This window comes from Phyllobates terribilis, unplaced genomic scaffold, assembly GCF_046119375.1.
Source record: "Phyllobates terribilis strain yellow unplaced genomic scaffold, ASM4611937v1 Scaffold_7__3_contigs__length_470593459, whole genome shotgun sequence".
NCBI classification, from domain to species: Eukaryota; Metazoa; Chordata; class Amphibia; order Anura; family Dendrobatidae; genus Phyllobates; species Phyllobates terribilis.
Genome location: NW_027362767.1, coordinates 57,670,128 through 57,696,183, shown reverse-complemented (window position 1 = coordinate 57,696,183; position 26,056 = coordinate 57,670,128). Strand labels below are relative to the sequence as shown.

Below are 26,056 nucleotides of genomic sequence, written 5' to 3'. Positions count from 1 at the left end.
TCCAGCAAACGGGTTAATAAAACACAGGGATCCTAAAGGTCACATTATAATAAAAAGAAAAAATGGTGCATGGGACGGCGTCTGCCCACGACGGCTCCGAGCCCTATAATCAGGTGAGCACATTATACCGGGGTCTATTATTGAGATCCTGCAGAACAAGGTTTGGATTCAGCTTTTACAACCGCCCCAAATCCGCAGAGCACAACTCATCCAGCGTCAGACAGAGCCGTGTGTGCCGGGCTGACCAGCTGCTCCCTCCACGTCACCGATCCCCGCGTGTAGGCGACGGGTGGGGGCTGCCACAGAGCCGCGAGTCAAAATCATAAAAAAAGATGCAAAAATCACACGAGAGAGAAGTGATAAAAGCAGAGTAACCCCTGAGGTGCCGCGTGCTCGGCTAATGGCTGGGGGGCAGAGCACGGCCGTCTGCATGCCAGCGCTCCCCTGGGATATTCTGCTGCTCTATTTAGGATCTGTTCACACGGGACGAGGATAAACAGCAGCAAAATCTGGAGCAAAAGCTTCAGAAAACAGTACAGATTTCATTGCAATGCAAAATCCACAGCATAAGTTGTAGGTGTGAAATCCGGGGAGCTCCGTGGATTTTTCCTGCAGGGTGCGGATGAGATCCAGTAAAATCTAATCCGCCAAACTGGGACTGGAACAGCGGATTTAATAGAATAAAGAAAAAAAAATAAATTAAAAAAAAAAAACACTGTACAGATAATATCCATCTAGAGGGCGTTCATTTTTCATGGATCCTGTGCAAAAAAAAGTAAAAAAAAAAAATAGTAGAATAAACAGGGTTTTATTTTTTTTGGCAGGAGCGTCATAACCAATGGATGTAAAAAACGGACGAGCTGACCTCATACGGACGGGATTTTAATACACACAGATGAAAAATTGGCCATTTTTTAGGAAGTAAAGGGATAATTTTTCATACAAAATTCCATTTTCTACAGTTGAGGGGGTGGTCCACGACCCAAGATGGTCCTAAAAGTAAAAAACCCACCACACCACTTTGCCATGTCCCCCGCCGGCCCATACAGTATGTGGCACTGCAGCCAATCAGCAAGTGATGGCTGGAAGAGGAAGCAAGGAGACCAGTGTGGAGGACCGGCGGGGGGTGGGTAGCTGTCTTAATAAAAGACCAGCTTGAGTACATTTATAAAATAGTGAATAACCCACTTAATGCAGCCCTGCCCTAACTGGGTGCTACCTCCAGCCCTGCTCATCCTAAGCCTCCTGGTGCAGGTAAATCAGCTGCGGAGGAAAACAAATCCGCAGGTAGTCTGAGCGAGGAACATGGCGCATGATTGGGACGACGAGCAGAAAAAGAGAAGACGCTGCAAAATCCTGGATAACCAAATGTGCGAGACCCCGGCCCGTCGTACAGAGCGGACCCTGCCCGCGATTAAGACGAGAAATGCCCCAAATCCGAGCAGCGTAATCTGGTTTTCCATTTCCAGCCCGGCAGATGGAAGCCATTAGTGGAATATATTTGATCACTCCCCATCAACATGGATTAATTTGGGATAAAGCGGTAAATAGAAGACCACCGAAGGGCCAATGGGTCCTTTAAAGGGGTACTCCCATCTTAACAAGCAATTGCACGTCGCTAGAAAACAACATCACTTTATGAGACCTTCCTTAATCCCGAGCTGATTCAAAACTGCGTTCCCTTCACAGCAGCGCTCTCTGGGCACCTGAAAACAACCATCGTCCCTATTCATAAATCTGCGGCCTTCAGAGCTGAAATCTCTCAGCTTTCCTGCCTGTGCAGAAATTCCTCTGGTGATTTGCATTATCAACCTGGTTCAAATGGGCCATGAAATTAGCAACTGCTAAGCGATGTTTCAAGCTTGGTGACCGTTTCCGACTGCAATTAGTAGAACTGTGAATGCAGCTCTGGAGTATAATACTGCGGTAGCACAGGATCAGTCCTGCGCAGAAGCGTTTGAGCAAGCGCTTCTATGTCTCTAGGGGCGAAATGAGGGTGTCACAAGAATTAAAGGGGTATGATCATCTTATTAAAGATGGCATAATCCGGCAATGTGCCATCACCCCTTATCAGAGGGGGTCCGACTAGGAAATGTAGGGGCTGCAGAGCAATTTTGGTGGCCCTGAGCGCTGCTGTCTAGGTAAAAGTGCTCTGCAGCCCCTTCATTCTCAGATCGGACCCCCTCTGATCATAAAATGATGCAACGCTGATCGGGGGAAGGATTTAAAGGGGCCACAACAATATGGTCATCGCTTTACAAGATGGAAAGACCCCTGTAATGGTAAATAAAAGTCATCGGTGTTACACCAGAGGCCGAGAAAATACAAAAATACACATTTTCCCAATATATTTTCTGTATTGGATCCTTGCAGCTTTTAAGATCTCCGATTGCCATCATTAATAAATACAGGGATTATACAGGAAAACGTTGCATCTTTTCATTATACAAGGAGTAAGCTCGTTTGCGGAGACGTGAGGACGAAGACGAAGCGGCTCCATAAGCGTCGGCCTATTAATAAACCCCTCAAACGTTGCAGGGTGTAATTACCGGGAGGCAGGAGATAAATGTGGCCGGAGGTTTATTAGAGAACAGCGGACTCAGTTATCCTCTCTCCATTTGCTGGGGGTCATAGTGCAATAATCATTAGCAGCGATGTGCGGCCGCCGGGCGTGCGGATTATTGAGGAGCCGTATTTTGCTTCACCTCCGTGTGCCTAAGCGTCTCACCACCAGGAAACCACAGTGTCAGAGATTGACAGTGGCACTGAAGTGGTTAAACAGCCGTGATCGGAGCTAGCTCTGATCGCTGCTGTTAGAGGCAGGTGTCAGCTGCATAAAACGGCCAAGCGCCCTTCGTGTAAGGAGCGGGCTCAGCTCTTGATCCCGCTCCATACATCTGCACCTTACAAGAATGTTGGAAGTCAAAGAGGGGGTAAAAGGCGGCTATATTCAAGTTCTGGCGCTTAGGCCAGAAGTGATGATGTCATGACCACCAGTCACCTGACCGCTGAGGTCACTGCAGATTCTTTTGATTGGTGACCATGACATCACCACCTTTGGTCGGGGGAGACTGTCGGAGGGGCAGTGCTGGAGCTTTGGAGGCTAAAAGTGGATCTATAAAAAGCATTGTTTTTTAGTTTGGTTAAACCCCTTTAAACCAGACAGGAAAGCCCCATTTCATAGCGCCTCCTGTGCTGGTGGACTCGGGTTCGCCGAAGTCATTAAATAAATGGCCCGACAAGGAACGGAGAACTGATCACGGGGGACTGGGAGAGAAATCTGCTAGAAAAACATGGTGAGACTTACCTTCCATCTTCAAAGCATCCTTGGCATGACCAATAGCCTCCCAGGGGGATGGAATGTCCAAAAAGACAGCATCCGCGACGTGAGACACCCCAAATCCATTCTTGCATACATCCTGGTTCTTCACAGTCACCAGATGATCCACTTTATGTTGGCGGAATTCCTCCATAGCTTTCTCCGCTCTCTGCTGGTGGAACTCCACCGTGTAAAGGTGTCCGGTGGGGGCCACGGTGCGGATGATGGCATGGGAAAGAGAACCACTGCCTGTACCTAAAGAAACAAACAGGGGGTAAATGGGGGCTCCAGGAACCCAAAAAGCAAAGAAGTATAAAAATAAAGAAATGGTATAATATCATATATAGACACAGCGCCCTTCGACTTCTCTCACATTTGTGTGTGCAGTCAATGAATAGAAACATTCCCATTAAACTCAAACTAAAGAACAGCCATCGGGGCTTGCAAAAATGCTTCAAATCCAACCGCTCTTTCTATTCTCCTCCTCTTCTCTCAGTGTTAGAGATAGCAGAAGGTAAGAGGGTTGTACACAGATCTCTGTGTAGGTGGGGGGGGCACCATCTACAATCTAAGGGAGGGAAGAGAAAAACAGGCTGTAGAAAAAGAGGAAAACACATGGAGTAAATATAAGCAGGATACACCCAGTACTCACATCCAGCCTATATTACGGAGAGAGACACACAGTACTCACATCCAGCCTATATTACGGAGAGAGACACACAGTACTCACATCCAGCCTATATCACAGAGAGACACACAGTACTCACATCCAGCCTATATTACGGAGAGAGACACACAGTACTCACATCCAGCCTATATTACGGAGAGAGACACACAGTACTCACATCCAGCCTATATTACTGAGAGAGACACACAGTACTCACATCCAGCCTATATTACTGAGAGAGACACACAGTACTCACATCCAGCCTATATCACTGAGAGAGACACACAGTACTCACATCCAGCCTATATCACTGAGAGAGACACACAGTACTCACATCCAGCCTATATCACTGAGAGAGACACACAGTACTCACATCCAGCCTACATTACTGAGAGAGACGCACAATACTCACATCCAGCCTACATTACTGAGACACAAAGTACTCACATCCAGCCTAGATTACTGAGCGAGACACACAGTACTCACATCCAGCCTACATTACTGAGAGAGACACAAAGTACTCACATCCAGCCTACATTACTGAGAGACACACAGTACTCACATCCAGCCTATATTACGGAGCGATACACACAGTACTCACATCCAGCCTATATTACTGAGAGACACACAGTACTCACATCCAGCCTACATTACTGAGAGACACACAGTACTCACATCCAGCCTATATTACTGAGCGAGACACACAGTACTCACATCCAGCCTACATTACTGAGAGAGACACAAAGTACTCACATCCAGCCTACATTACTGAGAGACACACAGTACTCACATCCAGCCTATATTACTGAGCGAGACACACAGTACTCACATCCAGCCTATATTACTGAACGAGACACACAGTACTCACATCCAGCCTATATTACTGAACGAGACACACAGTACTCACATCCAGCCTATATTACTGAGCGAGACACACAGTACTCACATCCAGCCTATATTACTGAGTGAGACACACAGTACTCACATCCAGCCTATATTACTGAAAGAGACACACAGTACTCACATCCAGCCTATATTACTGAACGAGACACACACAGCTCACATCCAGCCTATATTACTGAAAGAGACACACAGTACTCACATCCAGCCTATATTACTGAACGAGACACACACAGCTCATATTCAGCCTATATTACTGAAAGGGAGACACAGCGGCCGATTCATGAAAACTGAAGCAGTGCACTGCGTTAAAACGGCAACAGTCACAATATTTTTGAGCAACTCTGCGTTGCGCTAAATTTTTCTGCCTTTCAAAGCTTTTATGACACTTTTCTGGTGTAAAATCTTTGTTGAATAGACCCAAACAGAGTGACATTCGGCCTGTATTACTGAAAGAGACAGCTCACATGCAGCCTATATTACTGGGAGAAAGACATAGAAAGCTCACATTCAGCCTATATTACTGGGAGAGACACTCCCACTAGAGAAAAACCTGACACTTGGATCTGGCTTCACCTGCATATCAATGGGCCTGAAAATGGATAAAGGATTAACTAAAGGCGAAGGTCACCACTAAATTATGTTTTCAATGTCTGAGCAATCCATAGCCTTTAAAGGGATAGTCTCACACCTATCTACAGGATAGATGAGAAATGTATTAGCACTGGGACCCCTCCTGTCATAAGAACTGGTCTCCCAAAATTCCATGTGTGAACGGAGCGTTATTGAGCATGTGCGACCACTGCACCATTCACGGTCTATAGTAGTGGTCGCACATGCTCAATAACGAACCATTAACAAAGGACTTTGGCCATATTCTTGGGATCATGGAGGGTTTTAGCAACCGGACCCCCAGTGATTATACATTTATCACCTATTTTATGTGGGATAAATTATAAAGATCATTATAGGACAATCCCTTTAAACAGCAGGATTGGTAGACTTCCAGGTACGCGCGGTGATTGGCATTTTAGAGTAATGACCTTGTGCGGGAATTGAAGGTCTCTATCAGACCGCCGCACAGTTTGGGATCTCAACGGTTAAATATGATACAGATTCCGTCAAATCAAAAACATCCGCAGCATCTCCAGAGAAAAGCCGTATTCCAGCACGTTTATAAGGGAGAGACGTGATGTCTGAGGCCGCGGACGGATTCGTTACGTGCCGCAGCATCAATCTCAAAAATAAAGAGGCAAAAACAAATCAGATTATAATCCCGAATTCAATCCTGTTCTCTCTGGAGACAGAAGATACAACAAGAAATGATCAGCATCCAAGATGTATTAATGAAACGCTTCCATCGTCTCGTTAGGGCTAATTTACTTAATTCTAGCAGCAGTCACCGGCACAACTGTGCCGCATACCTCGGGGGGGGGGGGGTACGAGATTACAAGAATCAGACACCCTTTTTCCTGAAGAATCGCCGCTCTTGTCCATTGTCAGCATCCAAAATTGCAGTTCAGCGCCTTTAAGTAAATGCTGCAATACCAGACATAACCCATGATTAAGAGAGCCGCTGTTTCTTAAAAGCAGAGAAAAAAAGGCAAATTGGGCATAAATGTCACATAAAACCCCAGAAAAATGGGCAGAACAAAATTGTTGGCCCCCTCACCTTAATATTTGGTTGCACACCCTTTGGAATAAATAACTGCAATCAATCACTTCCTATAACCATCAACAAGCTTCTTACACCTCTCAGCTGGAATCTTGGACTCTTCTTTTGCAAACTGCTCCAGGTCTCTCATATGTGAAGGCATCTTCTCCCAATAGGTGATCAATGGGATTTAGGTCTGGACTCATTGCTGCCACTTCAGAACTCTCCAGGAATTTGTTTCCATCCATTTCTGGGGGCTTCTTGAAGTAGGTTTGTGGTCATTGTCCTGCTGGAAGACCCATGTCCTAGGACACAAACCCAGCTTTCTGCCACGGGGCACTACATTGCAACCCAAAATCCTTTGGTAATCTTCAGATTTCATGATACTCTGCACACAGTCAAGGAACCCAGTGCCAGAGGCAGCAAAACAACCTCAAAACATCTTTGAACCTCCACCATATTTGATTGTAGGTACTGTGTTCTTTTCTTCGTAGGCCTCATTCAGTTTTTGGAATGATGTGCTTTACCAAAAAGCTTGGTCTCATCTGTCCACAAGACGCTTTCCCAGAAGGATTTTGTCTTATGTACATTTTGGCAAACTGCAGTCTAGCTTGTTTATGTCTCTGTATCAGCAGTGGGGGTCCTCCTAGGTCTCCTGCCATAGCGTTTAATCTTATTCAAATGTTGACAGATAGTTTGCACTGACACTGCTGCACCCTGAGCCTCCATGACAGATTGAATTTCTTTGGAACTTGATTGGGGCTGTTATCCACCATCTGGACCATCCTGCGTTGCAACCTTTCAGCAATTTTTCTCTCCCGTCCACGTCCTAGCAACAGAACCACAGATTGTAAACTTCTTGATTTTTGTTGTGCACCGTGGACAAAGCAACATCAAGATCTCTGGAGATGGACTGGTAACCTTGAGACTGTTGATATTTTACTACAATAAGGGCTCTCAAGTCCTCAGACAGTTCTCTTCTCCTCTTTCTGTTCTCCATGCTTAGTGTCGCACACACAGACACACAATGCAAAGACTGAGTCAATTTCTCCTCTGTTCATCTGGTTTCAGGTGTGATTTTCATATTGCCCACACCTGTTACTTGCCACAGGTGAGTTTGACCCAGCATCACCTGCTTGAAACAAAGTTGTTTACCCACAATTTTGGAAAGGTGCTAAAGATTTTGTCCGGACCATTTGGGGGGAAGGGGGGGGGGTGTGAAATTTTGTCCAATTTGCCTTTTGTTTGTGTTTTTCCAATACACACAAAGGAAATAAACATGTGTTTAACAAAACATCTGCAATTGCAGTAATTGTCTGGGAGAAATACTTCATTTTCTGGAACAATTTCATGGGTGCCAACACTTTCGGCCATGACTGTATACATACACACACATGCATGTATGATTTGTGCAAAGCCTCCTGAGGGTCTCCATTGTGTACAAGTCTCCGTCACGTTCTCTTTGTCTCTTGTTCTGAGGACGATATGTGAGTGACAGGAGGCGCCGTACAATCACTGTGCACCGAGGAAAGCGTCCTCTACTGGAGCCCAAGAGATTTCAGCCTTTTGGCCTGTGAATCGTATTACTCTGCTGGAGATTAGAGTAACTGTAAATGTACAAGAGGACTCCAGCGGGCATATAAGGACAATCAGCAGGAGAGGACAATTGGTGGGTGTCCGACAGCCAGCACCCTCACTGATCAGCCATTACTAGGGATACTGCAGCTCAGCTCCCATTCCCATCCATAAGAACTGATGTGCAGTACATGAGAACAGCCACTGCAGTGAGTGGCGCTGTGCTGCCCCGTGTGTGCACATCAGGCAGGACCTGCTCACAGCCGATCAGTGGTGGCGACAGGTGTAGGACCCTCCACTGATCGGATACTGATGATATACATTAATGGGGACCAGTCACCAGGTCTAAACCCTCAGATGGGAGAAATGTTTGATACTTTTGAGATGCAAATAAAAATGTTTCAGAATAGGCAGAAGATGACTGAGGGTACAGCAGGATTTCCCACGTACACAGGCGCCTGTCACACTGACACCCCCTGACATTTCCCATCATCACCCGCCATGTTCACTCCCTGCCCCAGCAGCTAAGGGGTTAACCCTGGAAGCAGACGAGCCGAGTCTCCAAATACGATGCTCCTCCGCCATGGAGATGCCATCTGTGACCTGGAGCCGAGCGCACATCACGTGTCCTGACTAAGCTCCCTGCACAGCGACTTATGGAGGGCAGACCATTACCGAGATGAAATACGCAGCGGCGCAACATGGCGGCGACAGGGGAAGACGTGAGGATATATCAAATCAGGATGTCAAAGCCGCAGGAAGTCGCAACGCCGAAGATGTTTAACCCCTTACAATAAGATGCATCATTAAAGTCTGATCTCTGCGGGGGGCGTCTAGCCTTCCAAAGACTGCAGCGTGCAGTAAAGCGCAGAAGCCCGTTACTTTGGAAGAACATTCGGGGTCTGCATTAAAAAAAATATATATATTCAATAGGTCCATCTGAGCCCATCGATCGACACCCTTGTGAACTAAAACCAGACCAATTGGGCTGATCACCGGCAGGGTGGGCTCACCGAGCTACCGCATAAGCCACTGCTATAAGGTGGGCACGCTAGAGGAGAAGATCCCCCCATCCGAGCCTTCACGGGCACCCGATCCGGCCGACAGTTTAACTAAGGTGTAATCCTATCTACATGATTACTTTTCTAAATGAAGCCGCCTGGGATCAGCTGATTACTGCAAGCCAGCAAGCGCCCACCCCCCATGTGGCAGTCACATTTCTATTGCAGCCGGTGACTTAAAGGGGTTCTCCAGAAATAGAGAAAAAAAAAAAGGAAATATAATTCGACAAAAAACCCTAAACACCTTTAAAATTAGCAAATCACGCTAGTTTTTTTTTTTTTGCTTACAGGTGAATGGACAAAGACGCAGCCACCTCTCCATTCATCTAAAGATGGTCCCATCACCATCACTAGGACTGGTACTAACCCTCCCAATAGTGCCTATATAAATTAATAGGCACCCAAGTGAAACCTGGTGAACCGGCTCTTGTAGCAGCTCTCTCATCCAGCGATCAGGGCTATAGACGGGTCTGTGATATACCTCACCTTTACAATTTTCCTCCAGTCCCTGGCTGTCAGCACCTGCCATCAGCTCAGTTTTATATTACAGGGTGATGACGTGTCAACATGTCAAGCAATTGCTACCCCCTGAACAGGCTGATTCGTAATGAAACCCCCTTTTAATGACATGTCAATTAGGTTACAACAGCAGAGATCTCATTGCTGTCATAGACAAATAGGTCTGGGTGCCAAGATGACTATGGACTAGAGAAGCTCGGACCTTGACCCAGTGGGTACCCAGCGAACCTCCTCCTTCCCGGGGACACCCGCGGCTCCTCTTTTGATTAGTTGGCCTGGCGCAGCATTGTTTAAGTATCCTGCCGCGGCATTAAGTATCCTGCCGCAACGATGACATCGCTCCAAAGGAGGAGCCGGAGGTGCAGCCAGGAGGCCCTGTGGGCTCCGGCCTCTGGGCCAGTCACCTACCTCTACTAGCCGGCATTGCACTACTGAATAAAATGGCACTTAGGAAATACCGTTCCCATCAGAGAAAATAAAGTTACCTGATTCGCAGACCACTGACCCCGGCTTCAGCTCCAGCATCATAGTGATCATAGAAATGTCTGTGGAGTACAGGATCTGCGTGCGGTGAGGAAGGTTTAAGGTCCATAACTCCGGGGTCGGGTACAGGACGTACACCCAGCCCCCCTTGCTGCAAATCACCTTGGAGCCGAACCGTTTCCCTATTAAGTCCGTGGAATGTCTGATGACTCCGTATTTAGTTTGTGTCTGGCCTCCATGTTGGATGGTCACTGGGAACATGGAGTCGTGACCCAAAAACACAATCGCTGTGTCGCCATCTTGAATAAACTCTTTGTACTCCACAAAACTCATGCTGATTCGCACACTCTAAAAAATATTTAAAAAAAAAACAAAACAAATTAAAAAAAAAAAAAGATATAGGAGGAGTGAACACTTTATAAAAATAATCAAAGCGTTTCAACATTTTTTGGTCTATAGAACACAAGCTCCTCTGATATGTCCTACAGCTCAGAAGTCTCCCATGGCCGGACACATCCAAGACAGCTTTTTAAAAGGGATATATAACTTTTGCAACACTCTAGTGTAGCTGAAAATATAAACATTTAAAGCAATATTGGTTTTATAATCTACTGCCGTTTTGGGTATACAGCTCCTATGCAGGCTAATTCGCCTCCACAAGAGACTACAACTAAATTCCCTTCCACGCGTCCAACCCCGTCCCCCCCCTCATCTGTTGAAAACGAACGAGAATAAAGCTGGGAAACACGACTGCAGAATCAGACTACACTCATTTTGTTTGTAGTCTGTAACCATAGAGACACGTAGGACTGCAGAGGAGCTGAGTACACAAAATGTTGGCAATTTGCAATATATGTTTTTTGTTTGTTTTTTTTTTTTTTGCTTTTTTAGATGCATCAGAGACAATAAAAAAAATCAATTACAAAAATATCAAGACAAGTATTTCATTTGGTTTTCTGGGTGCAGAACTTGTGATAGAGTCACAGTTTTCTCTGCTGCAGATCTAGCAGAGCTCTGAATGCTGAGCCCTGTGTACAGTGGCGTACCGCTCGACACAAAAAACAAAACAAGCCCTCGCACAGATACACTGGAGGAAAAATGTCAAAAAAATGTGGATTTCAGAATATGGCGACACTTAAAGTTATTGTTTGGTATTGCTGTAATCGTACTGACGTGGAGAATCATTAAGAACAATGAACGACATAAAAAAAGTAGAATTGCAGGTTGTTGTTTTTCTTTCCTTTTTCCACCATTTTACTCAAGTTGGAATTTTTGTTCCTGTTTTTAATACATTATATGGAAAAATTAATGGTGTCATTCAAAACTACAACTGCAGAGGACAAGCAATGATAGGGCTTATATTGATGGAAGAATGAAAAAAAAGAAACATGCAAAAACAAAATTTTAGACTGGTCATGAAAGGGTTTAAAAAAAAAATGGCAAAAAGTTGCAAAACCCTTTTAAAGTGAAAGCATCCATTAAATGGTTAAATTCAGTGACAAGCAGAAATGTCTGCAGGGAATAACAGTAGTGACCTCCAAGACAAACAAATCCGGGTGGTACACCTTGGAGAGCCCCTTTAGGCTTAGGCAGCTTTTGACACTGTGTATTTTTGTTGCATGAAAAACGCAGCGTGTTACGGTTCCAGCAAAGTGGATGGGATCTACAGAGATCTCCTGCCCTCTGGGCGTTTTCTGTGACGCAGTGTAAAGTGACCTGTGGTGCGAGGAGCAAATAAACACGTTAAGCTCTCTACGCTGAGTTTTATGTGCAGAATTTCCCCATAGCCTTGCATTAGAAGCGGAAAATTTGTAGGTAAAAAACATGCGTCTTTAGTGCGTTTCCGCACCAAAAACGCATCTAATGTGCACCCAAGTATGTTAATAAAGTTTTGTCAAAGCCAAATACCAGGAAGTATCAAAAGATAAAAGCAGCTTTACTTAAAACATGACAAATGAACGAGAGACAAAAAAAAACTCATGAAAAAAATGCAATCAAAAACACAAGTAGCCTAGTTTACCTGATGGATGCAAAAATTCTGCAACATCAAACCTCATCAAAAGCTCATCATGGGAACGTAGCCTTAAAGGGGTATTCCCATTTCCAATATCTTATTCCAAATATGTAGTAGGAGTAATAATAATATTAGCAAGTACCTCCAATTAGAAAAGTAGTATAGTTCTTCTGATAAGCTATGTGTCTTACCCCATGTGCAGGGCATTGCAGTAGTTTAAGTATCCATGGTTACAACCACTCATATAGTGACAGTTACTTCCTAGTGGTCATAACCATGGATACCTAAGCTACTGCAATGCCCTGCACATCAGGTAAGTGACATAGAAATGTAGTATAGTTCTTCTTATTCTCTGTCACTTACCCCATGTGCAGGGCATTACAGTAGCTTAGGTATCCATGGTTACAACCACTAACTAATTGTCACTATATGAGTAGTTATAACCATGGATACCTAAGCTGCTGTAATGTCCTGCACATGGGGTAAGTGATATAGAGAATAAGGCTGTGTGCCCACGATGCAGAAATGCTCTGGATTTTTCCTGAGCATTTCTGCATCTCCCTGGCAGAAAAAACGCATGCGGATTGCACATGCGTTTTACTGCCAGGGACAAGCGGATGTGAAGCGTTCTTCACATGCATTTCCGCATGCGGGTTGACAAGCTCTTTTCAAGCGATTTTACCATCACTTGGAAAGTGCTTGACAACTTGGTCACACTATATAAATCCATACAACCGGCATGGATTTATATAGTGTGACCGAAAGAATGGTAAAAAATAAAAAAATAAATCTATACTTACCTTCCGATTGCCCCTGCAGTCTTGATTCGCTCCGTCCTGGCTTGCCGGCAGCTCACGGTACACTGAAGGACCTGTCAACGTCAGCGTTGCGTGACCTGTCACATGACTAAATGACGTCAGCGCAGGTCCTTCAGTCCAACGCGATCTGCCGGCAAGTGAAGACAAGGAGACCGGGGGCCATCAGAAGGTAAATATAATATTTATTTTTTATTTTATTCTTTTTTTCACAGGTTCTATGGTACCCGGGTCCGGAGGAGAGTCTCCTCTTCTCCAGACCCGGGTACCATCTGCACATAGAAACACATATTATTCGTGTGTGCAAATGTGCTGACACGGATAATATGTGTTTCAATGCAAGTCAGTGGCGGCGATTACGCTGCGTGTCCGCAAAATTAATGGACATGCTGCGTATTTTTCCGCAATGATAATCCGCAGCGTAAATTTCCGCATGTGCACAGCACATGCGGATTATCATTGGGGGACATGGCAGGCCTTCTACCTTGCGTTTTTTAAGCGTTTCTGCGTTTTTGCCGCTGCGGAAACGCTTAAAAAACGCATTGTGGGCACACAGCCTAAGAAGAACTGCACTACACTTCTAATTGGAGAGATTTGCTAATATTATTATTACTACTACTACATATTGGGATATGATCTTGGAGATAGGAATACCCCTTTAAGAATCGGATATTCTGTACTTTGAAGCATTAATTATCCAACTGGGCGTAGAGGTAGAGAGGCTTCCGTGTAGCATCACTCATCTGGTGTTGTTTTAGTCTATGCCAGGATGAGCTCCCTGCTTATATATCTGGTGCATCCTGGAGATACTGGTCCATCATGAGTAGCCTTACTCTAAAAACGTAGGGCCTGATTCATTACTGCAATTTTGTTTGTATGTCTGGTATTTCCACCCCCATGCAAATTTTGGAACCTTTTAGCACAACATGCATTTTTTTATTTAAAAAAGTCACATGAATTAAATACAATTTTCTTTTTTTTTTTTTTTATAAAGAGCCTTTTTTATTATAATAATTTTTTGTTATTGCACAAAATTCTTGAACCACATTTGAAGAATTTGGAGCAAAAAAAAAAAGTCACTGAAGACAAAGAAAACTGTACAAAAAATAAATATATAAATGATGAATTGGCCTTTAGTGAATCCATATTGGAAGCCACTAAATGAAGATGACTGCGATCAGCGGCATTTATTTGCTCGCTACCTTGCAGGCGCTGATCGCCCTACATTATACAACCACTGGAAGTAAATGGAAACAGCAGAAGCTGCTCATTATCACAGGCGGAGAGTGAAATATCAGAATACCCAGCAGCAATGATCACATCTCTGCAGCTCCCACATAATGGAGGAAGAGGGACATCCTTAAGAGAAACCGCCCCCTGAATCGCAGTGACCTATACACACGATACTCTAATCATTACCTGTCAGAATGGAGGATGCGGCTGTGTACGGACACAGGTGATGATCAGCCGCGCAGTTGTCGCCTCTCAGTCTCCCTGTGATACACGTGGGCGCCACTTCCGGGTCGCTTGCTGATGACGTATGTATCTTTATTGTTCGGACAGCAAACAGGCTGTAAAAGTAAACAGTGTCACATGACTCGCTCTTGACACAAGCTCTAGAAACCAATCAGATTGCTTCTTCTACTAACTCCGCTCAGATAAAAAATGAAAACTGGATTCTGATTGGCTAAGCAACTATTCAACGTTTTAAATGGGAAAAAAAGTCCCCTTGTTGTTGCCCATAGCAACCAACCACAGCATTTTACCAGAGCTGTTTATAAAATGAAAGCTGAGCTCTGATTGGTTGCTATGGGCAGCAAAGTTTGCCCATATCCACCATTTTTTGCAGACATTTTTGATATTCAAGCCCATTATATAAAAATGGACGCAAAGGGAAAACTTTAAGCAGTTGGCCATGGGAATAAGACAGTTTTGAATTAGTATACATCGTCTTTAGTCCTTAAAGGGATTCTCCACTTTTGTATAAATAAAGTTTATTTTACAGTATAATTATATATGCCAACTTGTCCCTGGCAGTGGATGCTTGCGGTGCACAAAACGCGCTGCTGAAAAGTCCACAGCTAATCTGATAGCACATTTCATGGGGAATCCATATGGAAGATTCCGCCGCCTGGGTGCACGTGCCTCACTGATTACTAGAATAGCGGTGATGACCTTGTCCCTCCAGTCCAACCACCCATCCTGTAATGGCGTTTGTCCCAGAACAGTCACTTTTGGCCAGGGTTTACATAAACCTTTTGTCCCAGGAGGATATAAAATATTCTAATCATCGATAAATCAGTGACTATAGATAATATGATAAAGAAGACATAAAGAGTGATGGAAAAGGACTCATTAGGCGTCAGCCAGCATACTTCATAGTCAGAATCGTGGCTCTTGGAACCCCATGGACACCTATAGAGGGTCATATTCCTACTCAGACACGTCCCCTCACTGGGCACCTAAAACGGTTCTAACGGTCAGTTAGGATTACCAGGATAAGGCCACGGCCCCACTATCAGTATTTGGTCAATATTCGGTCAGTATTTTTTCTCAGGAGTGGGAGCCAAAACCAGGAGTGGGTGATAAATGCAGAATTGGTGACTTGTTCCTATTATACCTTTTCTCTGTTCCTCACCTGGTTTTGGCTCCCACTCCTGAGAAAAAATACTGATCGAATACTGACCAAATACTGATAGTGGGGCCATGGCCTAATTCAAAGGATCTGAGTTACAATATCACGTAGAACAATTCGAGATGCAGAATCAGAGCAATATTATGGTGCCCAAAAGTAGAGGTATAAGTAATTTGGAATTGACCTTAAATAAATGATATTGGACCAATCAGCCTCCCCCCCAAATATAAGAAGAAATAGAAATAAAAATAGCAACAGTATGTTTGTTGGAAAAAAAGATCTTTTATATATATAGATATATCTATATATATATATATATATATAGATATATATATATATACACACAGTGGGTACGGAAAGTATTCAGACCCCTTTAAATTTTTCACTCTTTGTTTCATTGCAGTCATTTGGTAAATTCTAAAAAGTTCATTTTTTTTTCTCATTAAAGTACACTCTGCACCCCATCTTGACTGAAAAAAAAAGGAAATGTAGAAATTTTTGCAAATTTAATAAAAATGAAAAACTGAAATATCACAAGGACATAAGTATTCAGACCCTTTGCTCAGACACTCATATTTAAGTCACATGCTGTCCATTTCCTTGTGATCCTCCTTGAGATGGTTCTACTTCTTCACTGGAGTCCAGCTGTGTTTAATTAAACTGATGGGACTTGAATTGGAAAGGCACACACCTGTCTATATAAGACCTCACAGTGCATGTCAGACCAAATGAGAATCATGAGCTCAGAGGAACTGCCCAAGGAGCTCAGAGACAGAATTGTGGCAAGGCACTGATCTGGCCAAAGTTACAAAAGAATTTCTGCATTACTCAAGGTTCCTAAGAGCACAGAGGCCTCCATAATCCTTAAATGGAAGAAGTTTGGGACCACCAGAAGTCTTCCTACACCTGACCGTCAAGCCAAACTGAGCAATCATAGGAGAAGAGCCTTGGTGAGAGAGGTAGAGAAGAACCCCAAGATCACTGTGGCTGAGCTCCAGAGATGCAGTAGGGAGATGGGAGAAAGTTCTACAAAGTCAACTATCACTGCAGCCCTCCACCAGTCGGGCCTTTATGGCAGAGTGGCCCGACAAAAGCCTCTCCTCAGTGCAAGACATATGAAAGCCTGCATAGAGTTTGCTCAAAAACACATGAAGGACTCCCAGACTATGAGAAATAAGATTCTCTGGTCTGATGAGACAAAGATAGAACTTTTTGGTGATAATTCTAAGCGGTATGTGTGGAGAAAACCAGGCACTGCTCATCACCTGCCCAATACAATCCCAACAGTGAAACATGGTGGTGGCAGCATCATGCTATGGGGGTGTTTTTCAGCTCCAGGGACAGGACAACTGGTTGCAACTGAAGGAAACATGAATGTGGACAAGTACAGAGATATCCTGGATGAAAACCTCTTCCAGAGTGCTCTGGACCTCAGACTTGGCCGAAGGTTCACCTTCCAACAAGACAATGACCCTAAGCACACAGCTAAAATAACAAAGGAGTGGCTTCGGAACAACTCTGTGACCATTCTTGACTGGCCCAGCCAGAACCCTGACCTAAACCCAATTGAGCATCTCTGGAGAGACCTGAAAATGGCTGTCCACCAACGTTCAACATCCAACCTGACGGAACTGGAGAGGCTCTGCAAGGAAGAATGGCAGAGGATCCCAAAATCCAGGTGTGAAAAACTTGTTGCATCATTTCCAAGACGACTCATGGCTGTACTAGCTCAAAAGGTGCCTCTACTCAATACTGAGCAAAGGGTCTAAATACTTATGTCCATGTGATATTTCAGTTTTTCTTTTTTAATAAATTTGCATTTCCGTACCCACTGTAGATAACATAATCACATGTCAAATAATGGTTATTGCAGAAAACTTCCTGCGTTACAGGATGTATAAAATTATTATACTTAGAGGCAACTTGTCATGTAAAAAAAACGCTATTAACCTGAAGATATGGGGTTCATCTGCAGGTTAATTTAAATAGTACTCTGAAGCCCTGGGGCCGCACTGACAGCCCCACTGCCAGGGGGAAATGAACATTACTGCTCCAGGCAGCCTCGAGCTTTTAGTCATAGGGGCACCTTCTCCATTCTTGAGTCAGTGAAAATCGGACCAAATATTATCAGAGTGTGGTTTAATTTTTTTTTATGGACCCATTGACTTGTATTGATAATTTTGATCCGACATGCCTCTGCGATTTTCCGCAGACCTCTCGGTCCTTGAAAAATCACATACATGTGCTTTGCCCCATAGACTATCAAAAGTACGAGTCCTGTCAATGAAAATCACGGATCACACTCGTATGCGAAACTCGGACATGTGAATGAGCCCAACCCCTAAATTTGTCAGTCATTATCATAAAAGCACTAATCCAGATTGTAATCCTCATTTACAGTCCTTCTCACACGTAGATATTGACTGTAAGGTAATGACTGCAACATTTTAGCAGGATGGTGACTCTCATATTTTGGTAAATTATTTCTATCAATTGGCTTCAGGAATAAAGAGGTGGATCATGACCCATCATTCTGTGAGAACAAAACATCCAGAAGCCGAATGTTAGTTTTAGTGTAAATCAATGTGAATTTAACATCAGTATCAAGTTGGTTACAGAATCAATGGAAATGTAGCCCTGCTAGAAGCACATCATCTATGTATCTCCAGCACTCCATGACATCAAGTAGCTTCCGCCGAGGCTTGGCACCCAGATACTTTTTTGTAAAGTTGGTGCAGCTTACACTTTTATTTCCTATCTTTCTCATATCTATCTGTTTCATATCTATCAATCTTGTTACAATGTGTGCTTCCTCTTTACAGATAGCTTGTGACTAGGTTTTTCTGATTCTATACAGGAATTAGTCAGTTCATGTTTTGGATATATGTGCTATTAATATCAGTGTGGAATAGGTAGAGTTATTTTTTGCAAATTAAAAATCATTGCTTCCTCAAAAATGTGGTATTATATTTATTATAATGTGCAGTCAGTAGAGGAAAATTGTACTAAAAAATGTAATGACCATTCTCTGTCCCATAGTGTATATATGTATTTCTTCCCTGCATACTATTAAGGAGACTTAACGTTGGACCCAGGGAAAGTGAGAAAAGCATTTTTTTACAAACTGAAGCTGGGGAGAAGATTTTCTGGAACCATAAAACACCATTAGGCAATGTACCAACTCCTCCTCTGTGCCAGTATTGCTTGCAGTTAATGGACTTTGTAGCCTGAGTCTGCCAAAGCTGTAAATTCACAGCACCCTGTAATAACCCTTACAAACCATACATCTCTGGTAGTAACGGCTGATTTCATGATTGAAAAGAGCGTGAACATTTGCAGAATAGAGTGAAACTTCTCTTACCATTTCCATGAGTCTTCACTTTATACTTCCTGGAAACTCAACTCACCTATGTCGTACCAGGATCATACATGTAAATTATTAAAGGGAATGTGTCATCAAAAAAATATCCTATTATTTAAATCAAAATTTTCTGTGAAATGTATTTTTTTTAAATGGCAATTTTGGTTTTCCATATCACAATCTTTGTTAAAAAAAAATATATATAAAAATCTTGCAATTTTTACACCGGCTATTTTAGACTCTAACTTCCTGTTGTTTCTAATACACTGATCTGATATTAATGACCTATCCTAAGGGCGTAGTCAGGTAGCCATATAAATCTGGCTGAGATAGGAACGCAATACTTGGACTGGCCGGCGGCTCTTCCGATCCGAGCATGACATGTATTTCTATGCAGCTGTCACGCTCGGGTTGGGAGAGCCGCCGGCCAGCCCGAGCATTTCATTCCTATCTCGGTCCAATTTATATGGCTGTCTGACTGGGGTCTTAGGATAAGTAATCAATGTTATATGGTCAGGGAACCCCTTTAAGTACATTGAGGAGTTATACAATAGTACATGCCAGAAAATGACACATGATTTTGAAGAGATATTGGGGCAGATTCAACAAAACGTTTATGCCCAAAAACTAGCATAAAACCTTTGAAAAAACATACATTTTTTGTGCACATTTTTTTCGACTTTTTCACACCAGTTTAAATAACTCCACTGAAATGGGCAGAGCTAGGACGGAGCCGAGCCGGGGCGTGTCAAGCCCACCCATCAAATTCATTACATATAATAAAACTCCGGAAGCATTTCTGGCGAGGCGCACGCCACACAGTAGATGCACCCAATTCATTAAGTGGAATGGGCCTCTAAGGCCACGGCTCCACTATTATACCTTTTCTCTGATTGTTCCTCACCTGGTTTTGGCTCCCACTCCTAAGAAAAAATACTGACCGAATACTGACCAAATACTGATATTGGGGCCGTGGCCGTAATGAATTTGGTGCATCGTACTCAGCGAGCCTTTCATTAAAGGGGTTGTCTGATCTAATATGGTAAGTCTACAGTCATTTTGTGTGACTGCAGACCTATGAATCCCCCCCACCGTGTGCTGCGAGGATTCGCCGGGTTTCTGAGCCAGAAATGGCAGAGATGTATGTGTTATACATACTCCCGGCCAGAACCCGACTAGTGGGCACGGCCTCGCTCCATAGACTTGCATTGAGCAAGGCCGCACCCACTAGATAGCCACGTCCACTGGATGGCGGCGTCACTAGACAGAGCGAGGTCTCGCTCAATACAAGTGTCTGGCCGGGAGTATGTATAACGCATACATACCCACCGGTCCCGGCTCAAACAACGAATACTCGCAGCTCACAGTGCCTGCGCTTGGGGGATTCAAAAGTCTGCAATCACACAGAGTGACTGTAGACTTAGCATTTTAGACTGGACAACCCCTTTAAAGGGGTATTCCCATCTCCAAGATCCTAGTGTGAAAGCACAACCAACATTCAAAAGTGACCAAAACATCAGCCAGAAAGCATTGGTACTAAGATGTGGTCTGTGGTCCCCACCTGCAGAACCACTCCTTTATTGTGTCTTGATAATTGACAATAATTTCCATCTATTGTTTATTCCATTTGCACAACAGCATGTGAAATTGATTGTCAATCAGTGTTGCTTCCTAAGTGGACAGTTTGATTTCACAGAAGTTTGATTTACTTGGAGTTATATTCTGTTGTTTAAGTGTTCCCTTTATTTTTTTGAGCAGTGTATTAATACTGGTGCTGAACTGCGCATCATACTATATAGACAACAGATGGAAATTATTGGCAATTATCAAGACACCCTCAATAAAGGAGTGGTTCTGCAGGTGGGGACCACAGACCACATCTCAGTACCAATGCTTTCTGGCTGATGTTTTGGTCACTGTTGAATGTTGGTTGCGCTTTCACACTCGTGGTAGCATGAGATGGACTCTACAACCCACAGAAGTTGCTCAGGTAGTGCAGCTCATCCAGGATGGCAGATCAATGCGAGCTGTGGCAAGAAGGTTTGCTGTGTCTGTCAGCGTAGTGTCCAGAGGCTGGAGGCGCTACCAGGAGACAGGCCAGTACACCAGGAGACATGAAGGGGGCCGTAGGAGGGCAACAACCCAGCAGCAGGACCGCTACCTACGCCTTTGTGCAAGGAGGAACAGGAGGAGCACTGCCAGAGCCCTGCAAAATGACCTCCAGCAGGCCACAAATGTGCATTTGTCTGCACAAATGGTTAGAAACCGACTCCATGAGGGTGGTATGAGGGCCCAACGTCCACAGATGAGGGTTGTGCTCACAGCCCAACACCGTGCAGGACGCTTGGCATTTGCCACAGAACACCATTGGATTGGAAAAGTTGCCACTGGCGCCCTGTGCTCTTCACAGATGAAAGCAGGGTCACACTGAGCACATGTGACAGACATGACAGAGTCTGGAGACGCCATGGAGAGCGATCTGCTGCCTGCAACATCCTTCAGCATGACCGGTTTGGCAGTGGGTTAGTAATGGTGTGGGGTGGCATTTCTTTGGAGGGCCGCACAGCCCTCCATGTGCTCGCCAGAAGTAGCCTGACTGCCAATAGGTACCGAGATGAGATCCTCAGACCCCTTGTGAGACCATATGCTGGTGCGGTTGGCCCTGGGTTCCTCCTAATGCAGGACAATGCCAGACCTCATGTGGCTGGAGTGTGTCAGGTGTTCCTGCAAGATGAAGGCATTGAAGCTATGGACTGGCCGCCCGTTCCCCAGACCTGAATCCGATTGAGCACATCTGGGACATCATGTCTCGCTCCATCCACCAACGTCACGTTGCACCACAGTCTGTCCAGGAGTTGGCGGATGCTTTAGTCCAGGTCTGGGAGGAGATCCCACAGGAGACCATCCGCAACCTCATCAGGAGCATGTCCAGGCGTTGTAGGGAGGTCATACAGGCACGTGGAGGCCACACACAATACTGAGCCTCATCAGGAGCATGCCCAGGCGTTGTAGGGAGGTCATACAGGCACGTGGAGGCCACACACAATACTGAGCCTCATTTTGACTTGTTTTAAGGACATTACATCAAAGTTGGATCAGCCTGCAGTGTGTTTTTCCACTTTAATTTTGTGGGTGACTCCAAATCCAGGCCTCCATTGGTTAATAAATGTGATTTCCATTGATGATTTTTGTGTGATTTTGTTGTCAGAACGTTCAACTTTGTACAGAACAAAGTATTCAATGAGAATATTTCATTCATTCAGATCTAGGATGTGTTATTTCAGTGTTCCCTTTTTTTTTGAGCAGTGTATATCAGCCCCATTAAATGCACTCATAATAATGAACTGTTTTTCATCAGTGTGCTTGATCTATTTTGTGATAATTTTTTGGTCCGTGAGTCCATTTTTACCATCCGTGTGTCATCCAAATTTCCTGCATGCAAAAAAAATCCCACGGAGGTTACCATTCATGTGCTGTCCGTTATTTTCACTGACTCTTTCACTCGGATGGACCAAAGTAGGACATGTCTCCATTTTTTGCTGTCAGTGAAACAATCTGGCAGCCCCCAAATGACAAACACTGACGTGTCCTACTGGACAACCCCTTTTCCCTGCCCCAGGCTGCAGTGTAAAAAAAAAAATGGTATAATTAACGGCGTTCCTCCGATCTCAGCACTGTATCCACCATAGGTTATGTGACATCAACAATGTCAAGTGCCTTTTCTTCTGTTCTGACGGAAAAGTGAAAGCTGCAGCTGATCAGTGGGCACTGATTGGCCGCAGCGGTCGTGTGACTTTGTTTATGTCAGGAGACCAGAGTGTATACAGAGATGAGTTGGCTAGAACAACGCTAGTGTGGGAGGCAAGTTTGGGGTTTTAATTTTATGCTGCACCTTGAGGCTATTAATTAGGGGTTGTCAAGTAGTGGAGAACCCCTTTAAGAATTAGTTGTGAATGGTGTTGGATTTTTTGCAATTGCAATAACACTCTCACAGTAGTTACAGAGAGTCCAAGTTTAAGGGCATATTCACATGCGGCAAATTTGTGCTACTGCCAATTCTTTCCATATAAACAGCACGGTGGCTCAGTGGTTAGCACTGTAGCTTTGCAGCGCTAGGGTCCTGGGTTTAAATCCCACCAAGGACGACATCTGTAAGGAGTTTGTATGTTCTCCCCGTGTTTGCGTGGGTTTCCTCCAGGTTTTCCAGTTTCCTCCCACACTCCAAAGATGTACTGATAGGGAATGTAGATTGTGAGCCCCAATGGGGACAGTGATGATGTCTGTGAAGTGCTGCAGAAATTAATGGTGCTGTATAAGCAAAGCAAAATACATATATATCAAAAAGGTTTTTTTGAAAACTAAATTAAATGGATAGGACACTAACTTCTGCAAAACAAAAAAAACTGCTGTGTGTAAATATACCTTAAGGCCTCATTCAGACATCCGTCTTGTGCTTACGAGTGCTATCCGTGATTTTCACGGATAGCACTCTTATCAATGATAGTCTATGGGGCCAATCACAATTCCGTTTTTTCTTTGGTCTGTGGAAAATATTGGAGACATGTCAGATTTTGATCCATTGGTCGGATCAAAATCAACAATGCAAATCAATGGGTCAGTGAAAAAATTGGAGTGCACTCAGATTACATCCGAGTGCAGTCCGATTTTCATGAACTGTCAGAATGGAGAAGGTGGAGAAATATATACCGTATTTTTTAAATTTCTCCATGTACGAGAAAATCGGATGACACTCGTAGAACACTCTGATCAAACAAACTGTTCAGAATAATTGATTTGATTTTCTCGTCTGCGGAAAAAATAGGACGTCTGAATGAGATCTAAGCAGTAGCGTAGCTACCGGTGGGGGCAGAAGGGGCGGTGGCCCCAGGCCCCGCGCTCTCAGGGGCCCACCCGGAGCTACGCCAGTGTAACACGCCGATACAGTTACACCCTGGGGCAGAGCAGGGAGACTCGATGTCCCTGCACACTGCCAGGTGGCCGCTATCGGGCCCTTGAGCACGATGGGGGACCCCACAGTGTCAGCATCGGCCCCCCCGCCAGTCATCCCAAGTTCAATGACGAGAGAAGGAGCGTGACGCTCCCTCTCCCATCAGTCTCCTGACGCAGACACTGACCATGCGCGATGATGTCATCACTTGGCACCCGCTGTTCTGAAGAGCAGCGGGGAACGAGGAGAGGTGAGTATTGTATTTATTTATTTTTTTATGGGGGTGCATTACTTTATAGACTCTGCCTATTGGGAGTGGATTATACTATATAGAGGCCTATGGGGATGCATCATACTATATAGATTGCCTATGGGGGTGCATTATACTATATACTCTGCCTAAGGGGGTGCATTATACTATGTACTCTGCCTATGAGGATGCATTATACTATATACTCTTCCTATGGGGGTGCATTATACTATATACTCTGCCTATGTGGGTGCATCATACTATATAGACTGCCTATGGGGGTGCATCATACTATATAGAGGCCTATGGGGGTGCATCATTGTATATAGACTGCCTATGGGGGTGCATTATACTATATACTCTGCCTATGGAGGTGCATTATACTATATACTCTGTCTATGGGTATGCATTATACTATATAGACTGCCTATGGAGGTGCATTATACTATATACTTTGCCTATAGGGGTGTATTATACTATATACTCAGCCTATGGGGGTGCATCATACTATATAGACTACCTATGGGGGTGCATTATACTATATACTCTGCCTATGGGGGTGCATTGTACTATATACTCAGCCTATGTGGGGTGCATTATACTATATACTCTGCCTATGGGGAGTGCATTATACTATATACTCTGCCTATGGGGGTGCATCATACTATATAGACTGCCTATGGGGGTGCATTATACTATATACTCTGCCTATGGGGGTGCATCATACTATATAGACTGCCTATGGAGGTGCATCATACTATATGGACTGCCTATGGGGGTGCATTATACTATATACTCTGCCTATGGGGGTGCATTATACTATATACTCTACCTATGGGGGTGCATCATACTATATAAACTGCCTATGGGAGTGCATTATACTATATACTCTGCCTATGGGGAGTGTATTATACTATATACTCTGCCTATGGGGGTGCATTATACTATAGAGGCCTATGGGGTGCATTTTACTATATAGAGTCTGCCTATTGAGAGTGTATTATACTATATTGGGCATTATACTATATAGACTGCCTATGGGGGTGCATTATACTATATACTTTGCCTATGGGGGTGTATTATACTATATACTCAGCCTATGGGGGTGCATCATACTATATAGACTGCCTATGGGGGTGCATTATACTATATACTCTGCCTATGGGGAGTGCATTATACTATATACCCTGCCTATGGGGGAGCATCATACTATATAGACTGCCTATGGGGGTGCATTATACTATATACTCTGCCTAAGGGGGTGCATCATACTATACAGACTGCCTATGGAGGTGCATCATACTATATGGACTGTCTATGGGGGTGCATTATACTATATACTCTATCTATGGGGGTGCATCATACCATATAAACTGCCTATGGGGGTGCATTATACTATATACTCTGCCTATGGGGAGTGTATTATACTATATACTCTGCCTGTGGGGGTGCATTATACTATAGAGGCCTATGGGGTGCATTTTACTATATAGAGTCTGCCTATGGGGAGTGTATTATACTATATTGGGGACTATCTGGTGCATTATACTATATGTAGGCTATTTAGGGGGCCATCATACAGTGTGGGAGATAATGTGGGGTCTTTGCATAGTGTCGGGCCATCATACAGTGTTGGAGTCATCAGTTTGGAGGCTGCTAAGGGGTCAGTATACTGTGTGGGGGGTACAATAAAGTGAGGGGGCATTATACTGTGTAGAGGGGAGGAGACTCAGGACATTATTAAATTTTAAGTGGGCACTTATCATTATAGGGGAATTCTGGTTATTGTGACTGTCAAAGGGGCAAACAAAGGGCATTATTACTTTCTAGGGGGCAAAATGTGTGTTTTATTTTC

General features: G+C 44.1%; 1 protein-coding gene across 2 annotated transcripts in view; it reads right to left on the bottom strand.

The window, feature by feature from the left end:
* The window catches only part of TRMT61A (tRNA methyltransferase 61A), a 43,131-nt gene that overhangs the window by 15,464 nt on the left and 1,611 nt on the right, over window positions 1–26,056 (bottom strand). Inside the window, exons 1-4 of one of the 2 annotated variants that reach the window (XM_073638603.1) lie at window positions 19,004–19,078; window positions 14,427–14,578; window positions 10,181–10,526; window positions 3,308–3,574 (exon numbers count right to left, since the gene is read on the bottom strand). In XM_073638603.1, coding sequence (XP_073494704.1) covers window positions 3,308–3,574; window positions 10,181–10,511 — 598 coding nt within the window. In that variant the 5' untranslated portion in view covers window positions 10,512–10,526; window positions 14,427–14,578; window positions 19,004–19,078. Of the gene's footprint in view, window positions 1–3,307; window positions 3,575–10,180; window positions 10,527–14,426; window positions 14,579–19,003; window positions 19,079–26,056 lie in introns of those variants that run through there. The other variant, XM_073638604.1, reaches the window with a different exon arrangement.